At 43.0% G+C, this 20604-nt stretch overlaps 1 protein-coding gene and 1 long non-coding RNA gene across 9 annotated transcripts in view; one reads left to right on the top strand and one right to left on the bottom strand.

Annotated features, from left to right (window-relative positions):
- LOC138921712 (uncharacterized) overlaps positions 1 to 13914 on the bottom strand; it is a 69795-nt gene extending 55881 nt beyond the window's left edge. For 5 of the 8 annotated variants that reach the window (XR_011434530.1, XR_011434531.1, XR_011434535.1 and 2 more), the window contains exons 1-2: positions 13678 to 13765; positions 12774 to 12888 (exon numbers count right to left, since the gene is read on the bottom strand). This is a non-coding gene — a long non-coding RNA (uncharacterized lncRNA). Of the gene's footprint in view, positions 1 to 12773; positions 12889 to 13677; positions 13766 to 13838 lie in introns of those variants that run through there. The other 3 variants (XR_011434536.1, XR_011434537.1, XR_011434532.1) reach the window with 1 other exon arrangement.
- Positions 1 to 20604, top strand: part of TRPC5 (transient receptor potential cation channel subfamily C member 5) — a 270889-nt gene that overhangs the window by 223773 nt on the left and 26512 nt on the right. The window contains exon 8 of the mRNA XM_005614425.4: positions 4364 to 4559. Within this exon, the coding sequence (XP_005614482.2) occupies positions 4364 to 4559 (196 nt within the window). The remainder of the gene's footprint in view (positions 1 to 4363; positions 4560 to 20604) is intronic.

The raw sequence follows: 20604 nt of genomic DNA, 5'->3' as shown, positions 1-20604 counted from the left end.
AAAAACAGAAGAATAATAGTAGCTAATTCATAGGCTTATTCTGAGAATCAAATATTACAATACATGCAAAACACTTGGGATGGAGTAAGAGAACAATAAATGTTAGCAATTAGTATTTATCCTATCAATATCCATTTTAGAGATGAGGAAACAAAGTTGAAAGAGGTCATGTAACTTTCCCATAGTCAAATAGTTAATAAGTGGAGGAGTCTAAAGTTTGCTCTTAGCCATTTCCCTCTACTGCCTCTATAGTGTGATATGTGCCTTTATGGAATAAGGTTAAGATGCTATGGGAGGACGAAAGAGGAGCATCTAACCCCACCTCGTAGGAAAGGACTCAGGACAGCCTTCTAGAGGAGGTGGGGCTTCAGCTGAGCCTGGCAGGTCAAACAGGAGTTGGGCAGAGAAGGAGACAGGATGGAAGTGGAGGCTAGAGGTTGGGAGCAGGGTAGGAGCATTCCATCCAGACTTAGAAGCTTGCCAAAGACATGGTGAAATGAGAAATTGCAGATCCAGGTACTGCAGAATGGGTAGGGATGAGGCCCAAGTGATAACTGTGCCTTTGCTCCATTTGGGTTATCACAGCACAGCTTGTGATATAAGGGTGAGGTCACTGCTTTCTCCCAAGGAGGCTTTCTCTCCCAGTACACCCTCCCATTCTTCTTCAGTGGTCTGAGTTAAGTCCAGAGGGGTAAATCCTCTCCATACTCCTTCTACCTTTTGAAAGATTAACTCCTCATCTCACAGATGAGGCATTCAGCAAGTGTTCAGAGGACTGCAGTTCCTATCTCTATTCTGCTGTGTCCCTCTTTGTTTTGTGAACTATTTATGGATGGCTCCCAACATGCACAAATTCCCCCTTAACCATCTGTCACAGATTTGGCTTCCATACATTTAATATCAAGTCCTCTTGAATCTTTGTATCTTTACTTTGTGTCCCTTCTTAAGCTAGCATGTTCCATATGTTTGTTTACTCTCTGCTAAATAAAAATGGACTGATGGTTTTCTCTAAAATCATTTCCTTTCAAATCAAAAAGATATTTTTTGGTATTAGGATTCTGGGGTTTGATCAACAAGTCTTTGCATTCCTGTGATGATTTTATTATGGACCTGGCCACCAACTAATGGCCCTCCAAGGTAGTGGCTCTTTCTCTGTGAATTCAATTGAATCTAGAAGCCACAGAGCTTCCCATAGAAGTCTCACCAAATTGCTTTTATCCAGCCCACTTGCCAGTTGCCCATTTTACCTGGCCATGCCTTTCAACAAGCCAGCTTCTCCTAGTGGCCAGACCACAGTGTAACATTTTGTGCACCACAATGAAGGCATTCTCACTACTAACCACCCAAACTGAGGAATGATCTTTTCTCCTTTTTTCCTCTCTTGTACAATTATGTCTCTAGGGTCTCCCTGACTAGAATATCACTGCAGTTGAGGGCAGATTTTTAAATGCCTGGACTTTCACTTTGGGCATCTTTGTATCGGTCATTGGAACAGCTAGTAATAAACTCTATCTCAAGCATTAACCATCGCAATTTTAACTATTATGGAGGTGGGGATGAGGAATGTAACCATTCTGGAGAAGCAACCAATTAAGTAAGACCCTAACAACATGTTGATGACATACTTGCCCTGGATTGTGTCCTTGTTGCCTGTCGTGCAATCAATAAACACTTATTGAATGTTTTCTGTATTCAAGGTCATTCAACTTCCAGGGACTCTGGTTCTTCAGAATGTCATTTCTATTTGCTGCAGCTGCTTCTGTTTTTTTGAATCGCATCTGCTCCTGCTTTTGTTATCCAGCTGCTGGACTAGCTGCTTGTGCCATTGCTGGACTCCCGCCTGCCCTAACTTCTAATGGACACTACCAGGTCCTGGCTCTGCCCTTCTCATCAGACCAGACTCCTGAACTCCATAATTTTTTCCATTTTTTGATCCTCTGCCTGGCTCTGTGATGCATTGTATTGCCTGGCCCTGACTTGCAGAGTCTCCTGGAAATTCAGATCCTGTGATAAGTCTGACTTGCCATGTTCTGATTCTTGTGCCCTGGCCCCTGAACTCCAGACTCTCATCTTACAGTAGATTCTCAAATTCTTCACCAACTGGCACTTACTTTCATCAAACAAAAAGCAAACTTCCTTCTAGGCTAGCTCGCAAGCAATGTGATGCGGAAAAGATCATAAGACATTACCTATGATGATCAGAGAAGAGCCGTTCAACAGATTGAAAAGAGCCATGTGCATTTTGCCCAGGCAGCCCTCTAAGAAGGCCCCTGAGAGTCAGGCCAGCGCAGACCACAGCCTTCATCAAAATGAACTAACCCTGGGGCTGGCCCGGTGGCACAGCAGTTAAGTTTGCACGTTCCGCTTCTCTGCGGCCCAGGGTTCACTGGCGCGAATTCCGGGTGCACACATGGCACCACTTGGCAAAAGCCATGCTGTGGTAGGCATCCCATATATAAAGTAGAGGAAGATGGGCATGGATGTTAGCTCAGGGTCAGTCTTCCTCAGCAAAAAGAGGAGGATTGGCAGCAGTTAGCTCAGGGCTAATCTTCCTCAAAGAGAAAAAAACATGAACTGACCCCATTGTGCAGCCTACTGACTGTGCAATTGTCAATGGGACCAGAATCTTCCAGACTTTAATCCATTGATAACAGTAATAGTAATAGTTAACATGTATTCATTCATTTATTCAACAAATATAATTGAGTGCCTATTTTGTGCCAGGTACATAGTAGCTGTATGTCTCTGCCCTCATAGAACTTACATTCTAACAGGGACAGGCAGAAAATAAACATTTAAACAAAATATTATTTAATAATATAATTTTAGGGAGTGTTTAGTGCTACAAAGAAAATTAAACAAAACAATGGGATAGAGAATAATTGGCAGAGCTGCTTTTGGTAGAGTGACCAAGGAAAACCTCTCTGAGAAAGTGACATTTGAGCTGAGACTTCATTGATGATAAGGAGACAGCCATACAAAGATCCTGATGACGACCACTCCCAGACAGAAGGAATCTTTAAAACATTTCCCACACACCCCCAAAATGAACCCAAGAACAAACCCCTAAACCTCTCAAAATACACTGGACTCTGAAAACAGCACATTTTGAGCAATGGGAAAAGTACATACATTCTTAAAGTAGCATTTCTTATGTTCTGCACCTCTTCTGTGTGTTTGGGAAATGGTTGATTTGTGCCACCCATAAGCTAGCAGCATTTTATTGCTGTATGCACAGATTTCTGAATATAAGACAAAGGAAACCCTAGACACCAAAAAAATCATTGCAAAGTTACACATTTGGATGAGGAGACTATGAGAGGAAACAGTAATTTGTGAAGCCATCTAATATAGAATAATGCAGTGATTTGAGGAGGTCAGACAGACCTGGATTTGAATTCTGGCTTAGCTCTTGTGGCAGGATGACCTTGGGTAAGTCACTCAGTCTCTTAAGCTCTGTTTCCTCAGCAGTAACGATAAAGTTTTTAGAAGGATCATAATGACAATGTGTGTAAAAGTGCCTAGTATGCTTATATAGTAAGTTCTCAATAATGGTTAGTTCATGTAACATTAAAAATTATTCAGGGGGCCAGCGCCGTGGCCCAGTGGTTAAGTTCGCGCGCTCCACTGCAGTGGCCCAGGGTTTCGCCAGTTCGGATCCTGGGCATGGACATGGCATCACTCATCAGGCCACGTTGAGGCAGTGTCCCACATGCCACAACTAGAAGGACCTACAACTAAAATATGCAACTATGTACTTGGGGGGGGGGGGGTGGTTGGGGAGAAAAAGCAGGAAAAAAAAGATTGGCAACAGTTGTTAGCTCAGGTGCCAATCTTTTAAAAAAAAATTATCCATATAAAGTGTTAATTCAAGAAACCTTAAGCTTCCTCCACTGAGCTGAGCACCATTCTGGGCCCTGTGGGAACCACAAAAGAAGTATCAGAAATGTTTACTCAGCAAGTGTCAGAGCTGAGATTTTAATCCAGAGAAATTTAACCCAAGCACCATATTCTTAACCACTGCATTTCCTGCCTCTATGTAATTAGAAAGGTGGTCTGAAGAAGAAGGAGAAAGTTTGGTAGCGGAAGTAGCCCTTGAAATACGTTTTTGAAAAATTTAGGCTCTGTGTAGACTGAGAAGAGGGAAATGGTATTCCACGTGGAAAGACACAGCATAAGACGCAGAAACAAACTGACCTGGCTGGTTTGTGTTGGAGAAGAGACCAAAATGTGTGAGATCCTCAGTCTACCCGTTGAGGTGCCAATCTGGCAGCCCCCTCGTAAAGCACATCACTTCACGTTTTTGCTTTCTTTTCTTACTCTTCCTAGAGAATTAACTAATCTGCTCTTTGATCTCTTTCAGGCTCTTTGAAACCCTTCAGTCACTCTTCTGGTCTGTATTTGGCCTTTTAAATCTCTATGTCACCAATGTGAAAGCGAGACACGAGTTCACAGAGTTTGTGGGAGCTACCATGTTTGGGACGTACAACGTCATCTCCCTGGTAGTGCTGCTGAACATGCTGATCGCCATGATGAACAACTCCTACCAGCTTATTGCTGTGAGTAGCTTTGCTTTACAAGGGTAGTGACCTTGGTTTCAGAAATGGTTGTGTTGACATGGTGCCCATTGGAAGCTCAATGAAACAGCCTGTATGCCTCAATTATTTTACACTAGCTTTCCCAGTTGTTAGATTGAATTTTTTCTTTCCAAGGCAACTCAGTTTGGACTCTTAGTGCTTTGAATCTCAGTAACCTAGAAGAAGAAGTTCTAGTTAGTAAGACTTTCTGGTTACGTATTAAAAATATTTTTAAATCTCTGAATCCATTTTCTTGCCTTAGTAAGGAGAGCTCAGGAAGTATGAGCACAGTTTGGCTACAACTTGTCATCTCACTAATCTCCAGGGTTGATTGAGCTGTTCCGGTTCTCCAGGCAGGAGGGCCTTATCTCTCTTCACTCCAAACATATCCCTCCCCAAATTGAACATTTCATTGCCAAGGACAACCTTCTCAGACAGAGAGTAGCTATTCTTTGATCAAGAATATATGAGTAACTGCAATCCACTGTGAGACACTCTTAAGTAGAGTCCATCACTGAATCTTTTTAGACCATCATGTTACCATTTGGATCAGCAGTGTTTATTACTCTAAACAAGAAATGGCAAAAGTATTAGGACATGGGATCTGTCCAAACTCTGCCCTGGTTTTTGATGCCGATGTAAATATCTAACTTTAGCTTATTTTCTTATGATCTGCCTATCATTTATAGAAATGGAGTATCAACAAAGGAGTTCTGACTATCTGAGGTCCTGTTTAGTTGAGTACCAGTGAATTTGGACATTTAGCTCATATCAAGTAACTAGATCATCCCCGTGGGTCCATCTGTTGCTGAAAGTTTTTGCTATAGCAGAGAAGGCATAGAAAGAAAAGACCTGAGTCCTTTCTTCTTTCATAGATGCTATTTCTCAGATTTGTTTTGCCACTGAGGAGTCAGTTAACCTATAGAAAAGAAGCTTAAATTATTGGTTACATATGTATGTATATGTGTGTGTATATAAATACTCACATATGTACACAGATATTGTCCATATTTTATAAATATTATTGGTGGTAGTGAATATCTGTGATCCATGTCCACTAAGGACAAACCAAAAAGGAATGGGTTTATGTTGTAGTGGGAGACTTTGGGGTTATCCTAGCCATAAATGGCAATGAAGTATATTCCTCTAGGTGGGTTTGTAGAATTTCTCTCACTGGAGAGTTTAAAAAATCAGAATATAAAATTATCGACTAGGATGGTTTAGATCTTAGGTATTTAGGTGGGGAATATGGGAGGGGAGTATAGTGAAAAAATGTATTAGGAGCTAGAAGACCAGGGACTCTAGTCCTAGTTCTGTCATTTATAACTGTGTGACCTGGGGTAACTTACTTTCCATTTTTGGACCTCAGTTTCTTCATCCAAAGAATTAGGGGGTTGAAATGGATGGTGTTTTTTTAGTTTTATTGAGTTGTAATTGACATATAACATTGTGTAAGTTTAAAGTGGACAATGTGATGATTTAATACACAAATATCTTGCAAAATGATTACCATAACAAGGTTAGTTAAGACATCCATCACCTCACGTAAATTACTTTTTCTTGTGGTGAGAACACTTAAGATATGCTCTCAGTAACTTTCAAGTATACAATACAGTCTTGTTAGCTATAGTCACCATGTTGTACGTTAGTTCCCCAGAACTTATTCATCTTCTAACTGGAAGTTTATACCCTTTGACCAACATCTCCCCATTTCCCTCAGCCCTAGGCCCCTGGTAACCACTATTCTACTCTCTGTTTCTGTGAGTTTGGCTTTTTTTTTCTTTTAGGAAGATTAGCCCTGAGCTAACTACTGCCAGTCCTCCTCTTTTTGCTGAGGAAGACTGGTCCTGAGCTAACATCCATGCCCATCTTCCTCTACTTTATATGTGGGATGCCTACCACAGTGTGGCTTCCCAAGCGGTGCCATGTCCACACCCGGGATCCGAACCGGCGAACCCCGGGCCGCCAAGAAGCAGAACATGCAAACTTGACCGCTGTACCACCAGGGCGGCCCCTGAGTTTGGCTTTTTTAGGTTGCACATGTAACTGAGATCATACAGTATTTGTCTTTCTCTGTCTGACTTATTTCACTTAGCATAATTCCCTCCCGTTTCATCCCTGTTGAAATAAATGGCAGGATTTCCTTCTTTCTCATGGCTGAATAATATTCCATTGTGTACATATATATATATATATCATATTTTCTTTATCCTTTCATCCATTGATGGACACTTACATTGTTTCCATGTCTTGGCTATTGTGAATAATTCTGCAATGAACATGGGGTATCTCTTCAAGATAGTGATTTCATTTCCTTTGGATATGTACCCAGAAGTGGAATTGCTGGATCATATGATAGTTCTATTTTTAATTTTTTAAGGAACCTCCAAACTGTTTTCCATAGCGGCTGCACCAATTTACAATCCCACCAACAGTGTGCAAGCGTTCCCTTTTCTCCACATCCTCACCAACACTTGTTCTCTCGTGTCTTTTTGATGATAGCCATCCTAACAGATGTGATATGATATCTCATTGTAGTTTTGATTTGCATTTCCCTGATGATTAGTGATGCTGAGCACCTTTTCGTGTACCTGTTGGCCATTTGTATATCTGACTCGATGGTTTTTAATATCCCTGCCAGCTCTAGTATCCTGTGAGTCTGGGTGTCTACAGATGAACAGGATAGGCTTGCAATGTCCTTTCTAGCTCTGAAATTCTATTCATCTGTTGCTTTGGAAATGTAATATAGTTCAATTTCATTCTTTCCCCAAACCAGATAGTTCAAACCCAACTAGACTAAGAACTCTGAAATAATCTGTGCTCACTCTTAGTCTGTCTCTATAAGGGAGATAGGCATAGAATCTCAGGGGGTTATTTTTCTGCCCCTATGTCTGGCATCCTAACCCCCTACTCCTGTCAATGATGGCAGTATTCATGCTGAGGCATTTGTCATTTTCTCCTTGGGTGTCTTGCAACTGAATGCTCCTAAGGGCAGTTGAAAAGGGAGAGATTTTCTTGTCACCTAATGCAGGGCTGTAGTGTCTCCCACAGAGCTCAGTGACATTTTGCTAGGAAGGGTGGCAATCATCAACTCCAGCTCTCTTGTCACCGCCTGCTGGTAGTAAGTTGTGTTTTAATGCCACCTATTGCTGCACTTGAAGAAAACACCTTGGCTTGGGGAGGGGGTGGGTTGTATGGAGACGGCCTGAATGGGGTCTTGAATACTACCTGCTGCCTTGGGATCCTCTGGTAATGTGTCTTTATCATTTGGAACTGAATCCTGTGGGATCCTGATATGGGACACCCTGATTGCAAAAATATCTGCATCTGTTTAAGTGGTAAAGCCCAGCAAATAGGTTTGACTGATATGGGGGAAAGGTTACAGGAAGGGAAGCCACTGAAGATAAATCTCTCCTACTTCAAAAGGTATCATAGGCTGACGCAATCTAAGTAGAGGCTCAGTTGTTGACTTGCTTCGCTGTGACCCTGTCCAGTGTACATTCTAGGACAGGGCTCAAGAACACCAGGTAATAGCAATCGCTTGAACAGTTGAGCCGTTTCTCAGTGTTCTGTGCAGGCTGCAGAGCTGTTGGTGGAGTGGATATATGGCTCTATGGCAATTTGTATTTCTACGCCAGAGAAGGCTCCACTGCAATAGTGCGTAGAGTCAGCCTCAAGATACGGGGAAGTAGGGAATCACTCCAAGCCTGCGCTCTGTGGTCCCAGCGAGCATCAGCAGGTGAAGCCAGCCATATTGTATATTATTATTGTTGTTTGCAATTAGCAAACATTTATATCTCCCTCAAGCTGCTTATTTCCCTCTGTGACACTTCTTTCAACAAACCCACCTTGTCACTGATGTTCCGGAAGTGTATGCTCCCAGTTCCATCAAGTGAAACTGCCCCTGATGCCATTTTAATCCAACTCACCCATATAAAAATATTAGGTGGAAGAGAGAGATCAGTCCCACAAAGTTCATTGACCTTAGGCCCTATTCCTACCCCCAACTCACCCACACGGGGCATCTCTGTTGCCTGAGGTTGGTCCTTCTAAAACATGAGGCTCATGATGATCCGTGATATAGCCTCATTCAGCAAGTTAATAAGAACCCTCCGTTTCTTTGGTTGCTGTGGAGCATTCACTCTAACACTGAGAGTAAGTAAATAGCACTTGCCTCACTGAGCCACATCTGCTGGACGGCTTCAGAAGAACCCAAATACATAGGATTAGTTGTCTCCCTTAGGGTGGCAGCATTTGGAGGCTCAGATGATACATGGGCTCTCCCACTGCAGAAGACAGCCATGCAAATGAAGACATTCATCAGAACAGACCCAGCACTGCAAAGACAGCAGGCAAGGCTGGAAGGGGCTGCTGTACATCATCAAAGCGCCAAGGAGGGCAGGTGGTCACCCTGCCCTCCCCCAGTCATCTGAGACCAACCTCAGACTCTCAGAGCATAGAGAAGAAAGCAGTGCTTCACACACTACACCATGATTTGTAACCCTCTAACCAGGCAGATAACAACTGCTATGTACTGATAGAGCACACAGTTGTCAAAATTTTGAAATATTTCCATACCAGTTATTAAATAGCTGTCACTCCAGCTGTTGCCTCTGGGACACTCCCACCCCCCCCCCCCGACCACCTCACAATCCAGCAAGTAAAGGGTAACACCTGGAACTGCAGGTATTTTTCATGCCCCTGGTCCAGTGCTATTGGTGGCATACATTCTGATTGGTCAGTTTCTTGAATATCATTGTGGTAGGCAGAATCCTAAAATGCTCCCCCAAGATTTCCCACCCTAATTGTCAGGACTGTGAATATGATGAGATAACACACTTGCACATATGTTGCTTTACATGGCAATAGGGATTTTGCACATGTAATTAAGTTTACTAATCGGAGAGATTATCCAGGTGTGCCTAATCTAATCACATGAGTCCTTTAAAAGCAGAGTATTTTTCAGCTCGTGGCAGAAAAAGATGTCAGAGATTCGAAACACAGGGAGGATTTGATGTGCCATTGCTGGCTTGAAGATGGAGGAAACCATGTGATAAGAAATGCAGATGGTCTCTAGGAGATGAGAGTGGCCCCCAGCTGACATCCTGTAAGAAAATGGGGACCTCAGTCCTATAACCACAAGGAAATTAATTCTGCCAACAATGTATGTGAACTTGGAAGCAGATTCTTCTCCAGAGCCTCTAGAGCTCAGCCACGTTGACACCTTGATTTCAGCCTTGCAAAGAAGGCCAGTGTGACTGAAGTGGAGTACACAAAGCAGAGAGAAGTAGGAGATGAGGTCAGAGAGTTAATAGGCGTGAAGAACAGATCGTGCAGGGCCTAAGAGACCTTTGTAAAGACTTTGGCTTCTACTGTGAGTGAAATGGGGAGCCGTGGGAGGGTTTTGAGCATAGGAGATACATGATCTAACTTTCATTTTAATAAGATTGCTGTGGCTGGTTGAGAAAAGACAGAAGTGACGCAGCAGCAAAGACAGAGAGACCAATTATAAGACCTCCGCATTAACCAAAACAAGAGCTGATGGTGGCTTAGACCAGGGTGTTCATGATGGACTCAATGAGAAGTGTTGGATTCTAGATATATTTCAAAAATAGATCCAGTTTGCTGATGGATCAGATGTGGGGTGTGAGCAAAAGAGAGAAGTTAAGGATGACACCAAGATTTTGGGCCTGAGTAACTGGAAGAGTAGAGTTATCCCTTACTGAGTTGGGGAAGAGTGGGAAAGGAGCAGGCTTGGGAGGGGGCAGAGATCCAGAGTTGAGTTTTAGGCACTGGAGTTGCAAATGCCTGTTAGACATCTGAGTGGAGATGTTGGGTAGGCAGCGGTCTACAGGTCTAGAGGAGAGGTCCAGGCTGGAGATAGAGATCTGGGAGTCATCAGCATGTGCATAGTATTTAAAGCTGTAGGACTTGGTAAGATCACTAAGGGAGTGAGTGTTGGTAGAAAAACAGAAGAGGTCCAAAAATGAGGCCTAGAGCACTTTAGTGCTCTAGGAAAGACAGGATAGATCTCCCAAACAGACTAAGAAAGAACAACCAGAGAGGTAGGAGAAAAATCAGGATAATCCACTATATTATAATACTGTATTATTCCCGGTATACTGATAAGGTCATGTGCTAGAGAGTGGTAGAGACTGGATTTCAATTGAAGTAGTGTAACCCCAAGACCCAAACACAGAACCACTAACCTATCACATAGACGCTTACCTTGAGGCCAAGAAGCACCCGAAATGCACTTCATTACAAGGTCCCCAGCACACCTTCTTTCCTTCTCCAGTTATATCACAACTCTGAACTATCCAATCTCCTTGTCCTACCTGTTCCAGTGACTAAAGATTTCAATAGGATAGGAGTCACTGACGCTTCATCCAACCTACCTATGTCTGTCTCTTAGCTCCCAAGAACTGTTTCTTAAGAAAACAGAACAAAACAAACCCTGTCAGCTTTCAGTCCCACAGAACAGTCCAAAACATGGAAGCTGTAAGTCTATGGGATAGCATAGCCCTATTCCAAGTGAAGGAGTTGCTCAAATCAAGCTATAGAAATTTTATGACATTGGAACAGAGCCATTTCAAATTTTAATAACTGTCTCTTCCCTTTGAGATGCGCTCAAGCAATCTAGATATTGATTGTCCTCATTGAAGCTTGTGCTTTTCCCTGTTGCCACATCATTGTCTGGACTCTGATGAGGGATTGCTACATTTCTCTAACAAGAAAGCAAAGATTCAGAACCACAGAGGACATTGCCCCCCGCCCCCCCACCACCTTGGGTAATGTGGAACCTGTGAAACCCTGCTGAAAATCTCATTTCAATCTACAACCCTCATTTTCTGGTAGGTTCTGAAAAATACATAAGGGCTAGGTGCTATAAAGGATATAAAGGGAAAGATACAGTTGATGCCTTTAAAAGGGAGCTTAAAGTCTAGTTTAGAGGGAAAAGTCTGACATGAGTAAAGTAACAATAGTGCTATTATCGTGAGTATATAGTAGCAGTGATTACAGAGAGCATGGGCTCAGGAGTAGTCAGACTGCCTGGATTTGAAACCTGGACTGCCACTTAGTGTGGTTTGGGGCGACTTGACTTCCTTCTGCCTTATTTGATTGCTCGGTAAAATGGGGATGATAATTAGGCTTATTCATCTGCTACTTAGTCTTATTCCCTGTCCATTTCCTGCTCTGCTCTGTCTCAAGGAAACTACATTCCTCACAGTCCCTTGCCCTTTGGCTTCTAGGTAGGGTTGACCAACCAGAAGGTAAGAAGAAAATGAAAAGCTAGAATATTGCTTTCTCATCCCCAACCTCACTTTTTGTGGCACCTCCAGCAGCAGGTGTATTTCCTATGGGGCTCACCTCAAACTACCACCAGGCATCCCCTCCCTCCCTGGCCTCAGCTTTTGCAGCTTTTGCAGCTTTTGCAGCTTTTCCCCTCCTTGGCTCTAGCTGCCGCCAGATAGCCCCAGTCTTTGGGCTCTTGTAACACCACTCGCCACCTCTTCCTGTTGTCCCTCCAACTCTAGGGACAAGAGGGGCTTCCTGTTGTTGCTAATCTCTGAGTTGCCTCACTGTTGCCTGTTTGGCTTCTTAGTTCTTCCATAATCTGTGTACCAATCCATGTATGAAGTCTCCTATTTTTTTTCCTAAAGATTGGCACCTGAGCTAACAACTGTTGCCAATCTTTTTTTTTTCTGCTTTTTCTCCCCAAATCACCCCAGTACATAGTTGTATATTCTTCTCATTGTGGGTCCTTCTAGTTGTGGCATGTGGGATGCCGCCTCAGCAGGGCTTGATGAGAGGTGCCATGTCTGTGCCCAGGATCCAAACCAGCGAAACCCTGGGCCGCTGAAGCGGAGCGTGTGAACTTAACCACTCAGCCACTGGGCCGGCCCCTATGTTTGAAAGACCTAGAGTGATTTCTGTTTTTCTGGCTGCACCACAACCAGTACCTATCTAACTGGGTTGTTGTGAAGTTGGTTTAGGACGTACAAATTGGATTGAGCCTTGAAGGTCAAATTTGGCAAGACAGAGGAGTGGAAGTAGCTTTCAGATCTCATTTCTGGCAGGGAAATAGCTTGCACACCAGCAAGAATCGGCATGATGTTTATTGGAGGCAGTAAGAGTGTAGGAGCTGGCCTCACTCCTTTCTGCCTCCAGTCCGTTGATTCTCCACAAAAATACCTTCAAATCAGAATGAAGTCCTCCCCGCACCAACAGAGAATATGCCCCAGCAACGAGGAGAAGCACGTAGAGGAGTCACGTCTCTAAGAGCTGGACGACAAAATTCAGAGCCCACCTTTAGAAAATTAATAAAAAAGAGATGAAGTCTGCTTTTGTGGCTTCCCACATCTGAGCCTTCATTCTGTTGTCTACCTGGCTCAGCACAGCACCCCGAGCTAACTGCCTTACCCGGATAAGCCCCATGCCTCCACCTCTAGGCCCAAGCTGAGCTCTTTTTCAGTTCTAAGGCTTAGAGAAGTCAGTAAGAGCAGTACAATGAATAAGAATATCTGGCATATAAACAAACCTTTATTAAATGCCAGGCACTGGACTGTTTTCCGCCTATCATCATCTTAACTAGGATCAATAATAACTACCATTTATTGAGCACTTATTATGTGCCAGACTCTATACAAAATACTTTTCACACATATTATCTCATTAAATCCTCACAACAACCTTATGAGGTATGTACTGTTATCAATTCAATTTTATAGTTGAAGAAACTGAGGCACAGAGATCAAAGTGACTTGCCCAATGGTACACTCTTAATAAGGGCACTGTTAGGTCTGTCTGACCCAAACTTACAATGATACCACACCTCCTCTTTTCCAGCCTACATCCCAACCCCCAGACCCTGATGCACACCCCCTACCCCACCCCCACCCAACCTCAGACTCCCCCAGCTTCACCCTTCCTGTTGGTTCGCTGGCCCCCTGACTATCCCCTGAGTTCTAACCAGAGGGATCTTCTAAGGAGTCTTTCCCTTGGTTCTGGAGACTAAGTGCCTTATCCATTTCCCTGAGCTCAGATTTCCCCCACCCATCCACCCAGTAGCTCTCTTTTTCTCCTTTAGTATGCTCACCAGACTTCAAACTTCTGATTTCTTCTCAGCTCTGCCCCTAACTCCCAGCCTCCCCAAATAAGCATTCAGACAATTCATCGGAGATCACCACACCCACAAAGGGTAAAAAGTTCTGCCCTACCAAGCTCATTTGAATGACAAGAACTCTTCATTCAACTTACGCATCCTGCCTTAAGGCCTCTCAGCCCTGTTCCTTCCCAGACAGCTCTTGCATGCGAAAAGCCTCTCTTGAAATTGTATCCACAGAGGCCAATGGGCTGTCCAAAGTCCAGCTTCAGGGGAGGAGGGAGGAGCATTCCCTCTGCAAACACTGCAGGGGGCACCAAAGGCTGACTTTTCAGACCTGGCAACTTGCCTGGCCCGGCACTGGCCCTCCCCCTGGTGGTCTGACACAGAAATGGATTCCTCCATTATTCTGCGTCAATGCCCACTCCTGGTTTTGTCAGCAAGCTGTCTGAAGCCCGTATCTGCTGGGGATGAAAGCTCTTCGCCTCAAAATGCTAAGGGTATACTTTGGCAGGTCTCTGCTGCCTTTGATGCCTGCTGCTGCCTGGTAATGATTTTGATGACTGACAAAGATGCAAGTGAGAATGGGGAGAGGACAAATGAAGGGAAGTGGACTGTGTTTCCCTGTGCTAAAGGGCAACCAAACAGGGCAGATGCCTGGGCTGCTCCTCTGCATTCCAGATTCACCTGTCCTGGATGTTCGTCAGGAACATCAGTAGTTGTCATGGAGACTATCTTGCATAACTCAAAATGAAACAGGACCAACTATGAGAATGACAGGAAGGACCTAATGCCCAAAGAATACCTCTGCCCATCTGCTGGCTGATGCCCTTAACTCTTTCATCCATTCACTTAGTAAATTGACAATAAATATCTCTTGGATGGATAAACGAATAACTTTAACAAATATTTATTAAGTGACTACTATGTACCACACTATGTTCTTGGTGCTGGGGATAAAATAGGTGACAGGTGAAGAAGGCAGATTCAGTCCCAGTTCTCATGGGGTCTATAACCATGGAACTACAGTTTCAAATTTCACTATTTGCATTTCATTTCTTTACCTTAAGATTGCCCTTAATCTTTTTTGGATCATGGGTTGCTTTGATAATCCAATCAATATGGGCAAGAAAAATGCACATATGAGCAAAAATGCATAAAATTTAGCGTAAAATCTCAGAGGATTCATAGACATCCTCCCACTGTCAGAAATCCCTCAACTTAAGACCTTGTCCCCAGTTATAAGGCAAATACATTTTGAGCTGTTAGTAGGTCACTTAGTAGTTAGTAGAACTCAATACAAATGAGTCCAACCCCTTATTGAGATCAGGTTTTCATACGGGGACAAGCAAGTGAGAGATACCATGGGGGAAATATATCTGAAGAAGACTGGGGAGAGGTACCAACAAGAAAAAGAGATTGGAGGCACTGAAGGAAAATGTCACCATCATCAAAGTTTTGTAAAGAATCAGGTCTGTGCAAACAGTCCCCAAGCCAAAGGTGCCTTCAGCCCCTACATAAAATAACATCAATGGACAATCTGAAGATAAAAATGATTGTGTTTGTATTTCAAAAGATTTCAGAGTTGAGACTCAAGAATTGTTCTTTGTGGAAGACCTGGCCTTCCTATGGATTGCTCCCTGAATGTTCTCTTCATAGGCTACAAATGATATTTGTGGACAAGTCAAATGCCCTTGACCCAAAGGTCACTGTCGGGAAGTGTGATTCTTCTTGGCTTCTACCTTATTCCAATTATTCTTGTTCTGGGCACCAGGAATCAGTTGACTGGAAAGCTAAGTGATACAAATGTTCTTTAATTTCTGAGCAGCTTGAGGTTTAGAAACTAAATGCGAACTCTGAGTTATTAATATTAATAAGCTCCCTCTCTTCCTGCAGTCACAGGAGCCCTATGTTTTAGCCCAGCTCAATGTGAGAGACAGCATGGGCCAGGAGGTGTGCTTTAGCTACAACACAGAAGTCAAAATACCCAGAAAGAGCATCAGAGATTACAACCCACTGCATTACTCTGCCTTTTACTTGAGATCTGACAGCAAAATTACATTGTCTCAGCTGTCAAGGTAAATCTGCTTTTGTTTAAAAGAAGAAAATAGAGGAAATCTAAGAGTAAAAATGGGGAGTAAGGGGAATTGTATTTCTCTCCTTCTTATTCTTTTTTCTTCCATGACAGGATTTTGCTTTTTCCTCTGTTCTCTTTCCCAATTTGGCCTGAGTGGTTGAACTTATAGAAGTACTTGGGCCTGTGAAATTACGAGCTAATCATGAAGGTTTGATGAAAAATATATTTATCTCAAAGCTGCTTTTAATAAATGTGGCATATCAGGAATTTCCCATAGTGAAAGAAAAGAAAGTATTGTAGGCCTCCTCACTCATTAGAAAATCAACACCAATTATTAGAGAAGGCTTGGACTGCTGGAATTAGAATCGTCTCAACTGACTCCTAGCCCTGAAGCTTTCTGGAGGTACAGAGAACTTTCCATCACTCGATGGATCCGCTAGGAGGTTATGCCACAGAGTTTTCTCTTAATACTTTATTTCTTACAGGAAATATAACCAAGGCAAAGATACTTCATGCTGAAGTTCCTCCATCCTTAACCAGGATACACTCTCTGACACATAGTATGCCCTCACTTAATATCTATTGAATAAATGAACAAATTAATAAATTTTTAATGCATATGACTTCCCGGGAGAATATTTTGAAGTGTGAAAACGGCAACTGACAAAGCTGACCAAACCTAAGCTTATTGTCCTCTAGTGCAGGGGATGGCAAATTTTTTATGTAAAGGGGCAGATGCTGAATATTTTAGGCTTTGTGGACTGCAAGATCTCTGTCACAGCTATCCACTTCTGCTCTGATAATGTGAAAGGAGCCATAGAAGATACATAAACAAATGGGCGTGACTGTGTGCCAATAAAACTTTATTTATGGGCACTGAAATTTGAAATTCATGTAATTTTCAAGTGTCAAAAAATATTATTCTACTTTTGATTTTTTTCAACCATTTAAAAATGTAACAACCATTCTTAGCTCCCGGGCTCCACAAAACCAAGAGGCAGGCCAGATTGGGCCTGCAGGCTATAGTTTGCTCACTCTTACTCTGTTTCCAAATGTGTCTCTTTTCTATCTTTGTAGACTGAAGCTTCCTGAAGACAGGGGTTCTGCTTTAGGTTTTCTCTATGTTTCCCTGGTACCTAGTGAAATGTGGGACACATAGTAGGTACTCAATCCTTTCTCATTGATTGCTAGGGAGAAGCTTGGGGAAATTTCTGATCTATAGTTTGTCAACCATGTAAAAAATACAAAATGTAAATTTATATCCATTGCAAGTGGTTAGTGTTTGGAGATCAATAAATCCCATGGCTGGGTAGGGGCATTTTCTAATTGAAAGCAATTCTGCCTAGAGGATGGATTTCATAATTATAGTTAATATAGGGCTTTATACTTTCCAAAGCACATTTGCATATATTGTCTTCTTTGATTCTCACAAGAACTCTGTGAAAATAGGCACTATTATCTGCTTGTTACAGAGGGGAAACAGGCTTCCAAAGGTTGAGACTTGCCCAAGGTTATATGGCAAGTTAGTTCATTCATTCATTCATTCATTCTATAAGGACTTGAGAGTCTGCTATGTGTAAGGAACTAGGTCAAAGTGAACTCAGTCCAGTGACTCCTCAGGTGATGGAGCAATCTAAAAATAAGATTTTATTTCACATATAAATAAAGCAGCTTGAGGTTTAGAAACTAAATGTGAACTCTGAGTTATTAATATTAATAAGCTCCCTCTTAGAAGTATGGCCTTGGAGGTTAAAAGTAAGCTCCTGATAAATGAGGCTGGAAGTTGGAAGACATGCTATGACAATCTAAGTACGTGAGACCAGTAACAACTCCAAATGGGGACAGACTTATAGATTTTCCCATGCCCAGGTGATTAAGACGCACCCCTCTCTTCTGCCCAGGCTCAGAAAGGAAAGCTTTGATTGGCTTAATCCCAGTTATCTCTGAAAATTGCAGGGCAAGCTCGGCAAAGCATCCCTCTCACCACCATCTGATTGCTTCTGTCCTCCCACAGGAAAAGATTCCCCCACTCCCCAACTGAGTCAGGCAGTGAGGCAGAACAATCTGTGTCTCTTTTAAGGGCTCAATTTACATTTCTGGAGACCCCCAGAAAAGGTGACAAGCAGTTCAGCGGGCTTCAGGACTGCCACATCTGTCGCGAATGATGCTCCCGGAATTGTGCAGTGTATGACCTGCACAGCTGAATACCCAAGTCCTTGCAAAGGTCTCTTCTGAAGCAGAAAATGCTGAAGGAAACAAGCAGGAGAGAAACCCCGGCAGACAGAGGCCTGGCCAAGTTTATACAGGAATGTTTGTCAAAAATCTCAGAGCCTTGATCAGGCTGTTTCTGCACATTTTGAAGGTGCCTTTTTGACACACAGGAGTGAGTATGTTGCTTATTGTGAAATCCCACTCAGTGCATTTCCCAAAGAGACAGTATACCTTAGTGGTTAAGAGCTTGGGTTCTAAAGTCAGCCCAATCCAGTTTGAATTGTGGCCCACCAGTTTCTACCTGTGTGTCCTTGGGCAACCTTCTTTGCTCTGGTGAGCCTTATTTATAAAAAGGAAATAGTAATAGAACCTACCTCATCAGGTTTTTGTGAAGACTAAACAAGATGATATGCTTGAAAAATGATACATAGTACTGATGCCCCCTTCCTTTACATATCTGCCTTGGGATCTTCGATTAATTCCTTCTACAAAAATCTGTTGTAGACCTGCCCTCCGCCAGGCTCTACGACTGGGTTCTAGGACTGCAATAGTGAATAAGACAAAGTTCCTAACCTCAGCAGGCTTTCCTTCTAGTGGAGAGCCTAAAAATAAGTAAAGAGAGACAAATCCATTCGTCATCTGTGATGACTGGTATGAGAGAACAGGACAGGGTGGTGCGAGATAGAGTAATGGGGAAGCCCACTCTAAACTGGTTGCTCAGGCCAAGTCTCTTTGAGGAGGTGATGCCTGAGCTGAGAACTGACAGATGAGAATAAGCCAGCTCTATTTTCTTGTCTAGGAACAATAACAGTTAAAATATAAAAGGAAAGATTTTTCCCCCAATCCCTCCCCTTTTATCCAGGTCATTATGCCTTCAGTCACTCTAGGGAGGCTCTTGGAGGAGGAAAGCCTCGAGTTGCAGTTCAACTGGGCTGTGAGAGAGGACCTAAGGAGACTGTTCAGTTGGTATTGACGAGCCCATACCAAGGCTCAGAAGGGCTAGCAGGAGAGTGGGGAGCAGACGCAGGGATTTGGAAATGAGGACATAAGAAGGTCAGGCTACTTGGAGCTTCTGTTGGGCGGGTCGGGGGTGGGTGGAGTGTGGCAGGATGTTAAAGAGAGATTGAGCTTTCCAGGCATTATCTCACTGAATCCTGTGAGGGATGCTCCTGTATGAACATTATTGCCATAGACAATAAGTGAACTAAGTATGTGACAGATTTGAGTGGAAACAAAGGTCAGAAGACTCAGATTCCAGATCTACTTTACCACTAACTAGATGTGTGACCCTCAAGAACTAATTTCTCTCTCCAGACCTCAGTTGCTGCATCTGTACGAGATAATAATTGGTGTCCTGATAACTTAGCAGGGTGAGTGTGAGGATCAGATGAGAGAAAGTATGTGAAAGCACTTGGAAAAGTGTAAAACTAGAAAAAAATGTGAAGTACTAGCTGTCTGATGTCCCTTTCCCAGGGGCAAGCTAAAAGGTGAAACCCTTGGCGTTTCCATTGTGTTTGAAACTGGCAAGAGATCACTTATGTAGGGGAGACAGTAGCTCCAGAAAGCACAGGGAGAATCCCCATCCCATGACAGCCCACACCCCTTGTCGGGATGTAGGGAGGACAATCGTCCCACCGTGCCAGCTCAGCGGGGCTGAGAGGCCAATTAGTGCTTATTTCCTTTGAGGACCACCTGAGATATCATCAGAAGATATTTTGCAATGATAAACTAGAGACCTAGAATAAGTAACATCGTTTATTTTCCAGTCTTAACTATGATATACTTATTTTATGTTACCCAGAGGCTTCTATGGTGCTGTTCCTTCTGACCTTACACATGGCATCCTGCTCCCAATTTCTCTCTCCATTCTATTACACAATCAAAACTTATCCATACGGTGTCCTACTCCATTGAGGCCCCACCTTCTTCAGATAACAATGGAGAGTAGTGGTGTCTATTGGGAGAGAACCACAGTTTTTAATATCTAGCATCCAGTTACCCTGAGCCCTCTTATTTTCTTCTCACACCTCCACCCCACCTTGTGGTAGGGTAGGGGAGGACAAGAAGAAGAGAAAAATTGAAACTGGCAAGGTGACTACTGAGGAGGTAATGAGGGACTGAAGAAGCAGTGCGATCCTACTGGTTGATTTCATAAGAAATTATGAATTAAAAACTGCCCACATTTCATTCTGACTCTCAGAAAGTAGCTGATTTCTTTGAAGGCAATAGAGTGAGTCAGAGGTGGATCACAGAGGAGGGAAGGAAGCCTGAGGACCCAGTGCTCTCACTGATTTGTTTGCTACTTTTCCCGCTACCTCCCTTGGAATCAGAGAGGGAAAGATAATTATGCTCCATTGTTTATGACCTGTATTGTTTTTCAGTGCACGTGTGTTCCATGTACCAAATAGTCTCTAAATAAAACCAAGTGATGTTTGCAGACGTTGCAGGACCATTTTAGAAGATGGAAAATAAATCCTTCTGCAGTCTCAGAGACCTAATGCACTGGATCAATTTGCAATTGTCTTTTGTTCTACCACTTTTATTGTCCTCAGTACAAGGCAGCTTGCTTCCTTCTCATTAGAAAGACAACATGGATGGACCTTGAGGGCATTATGTTAAATGAAAAAGTCAGA

This window comes from Equus caballus, chromosome X, assembly GCF_041296265.1.
Source record: "Equus caballus isolate H_3958 breed thoroughbred chromosome X, TB-T2T, whole genome shotgun sequence".
In the NCBI taxonomy this organism is placed as follows: Eukaryota; Metazoa; Chordata; class Mammalia; order Perissodactyla; family Equidae; genus Equus; species Equus caballus.
The sequence above is the reverse complement of the archived record's forward strand: the minus strand, read 5'-3'. Positions and strand labels throughout refer to the sequence as shown.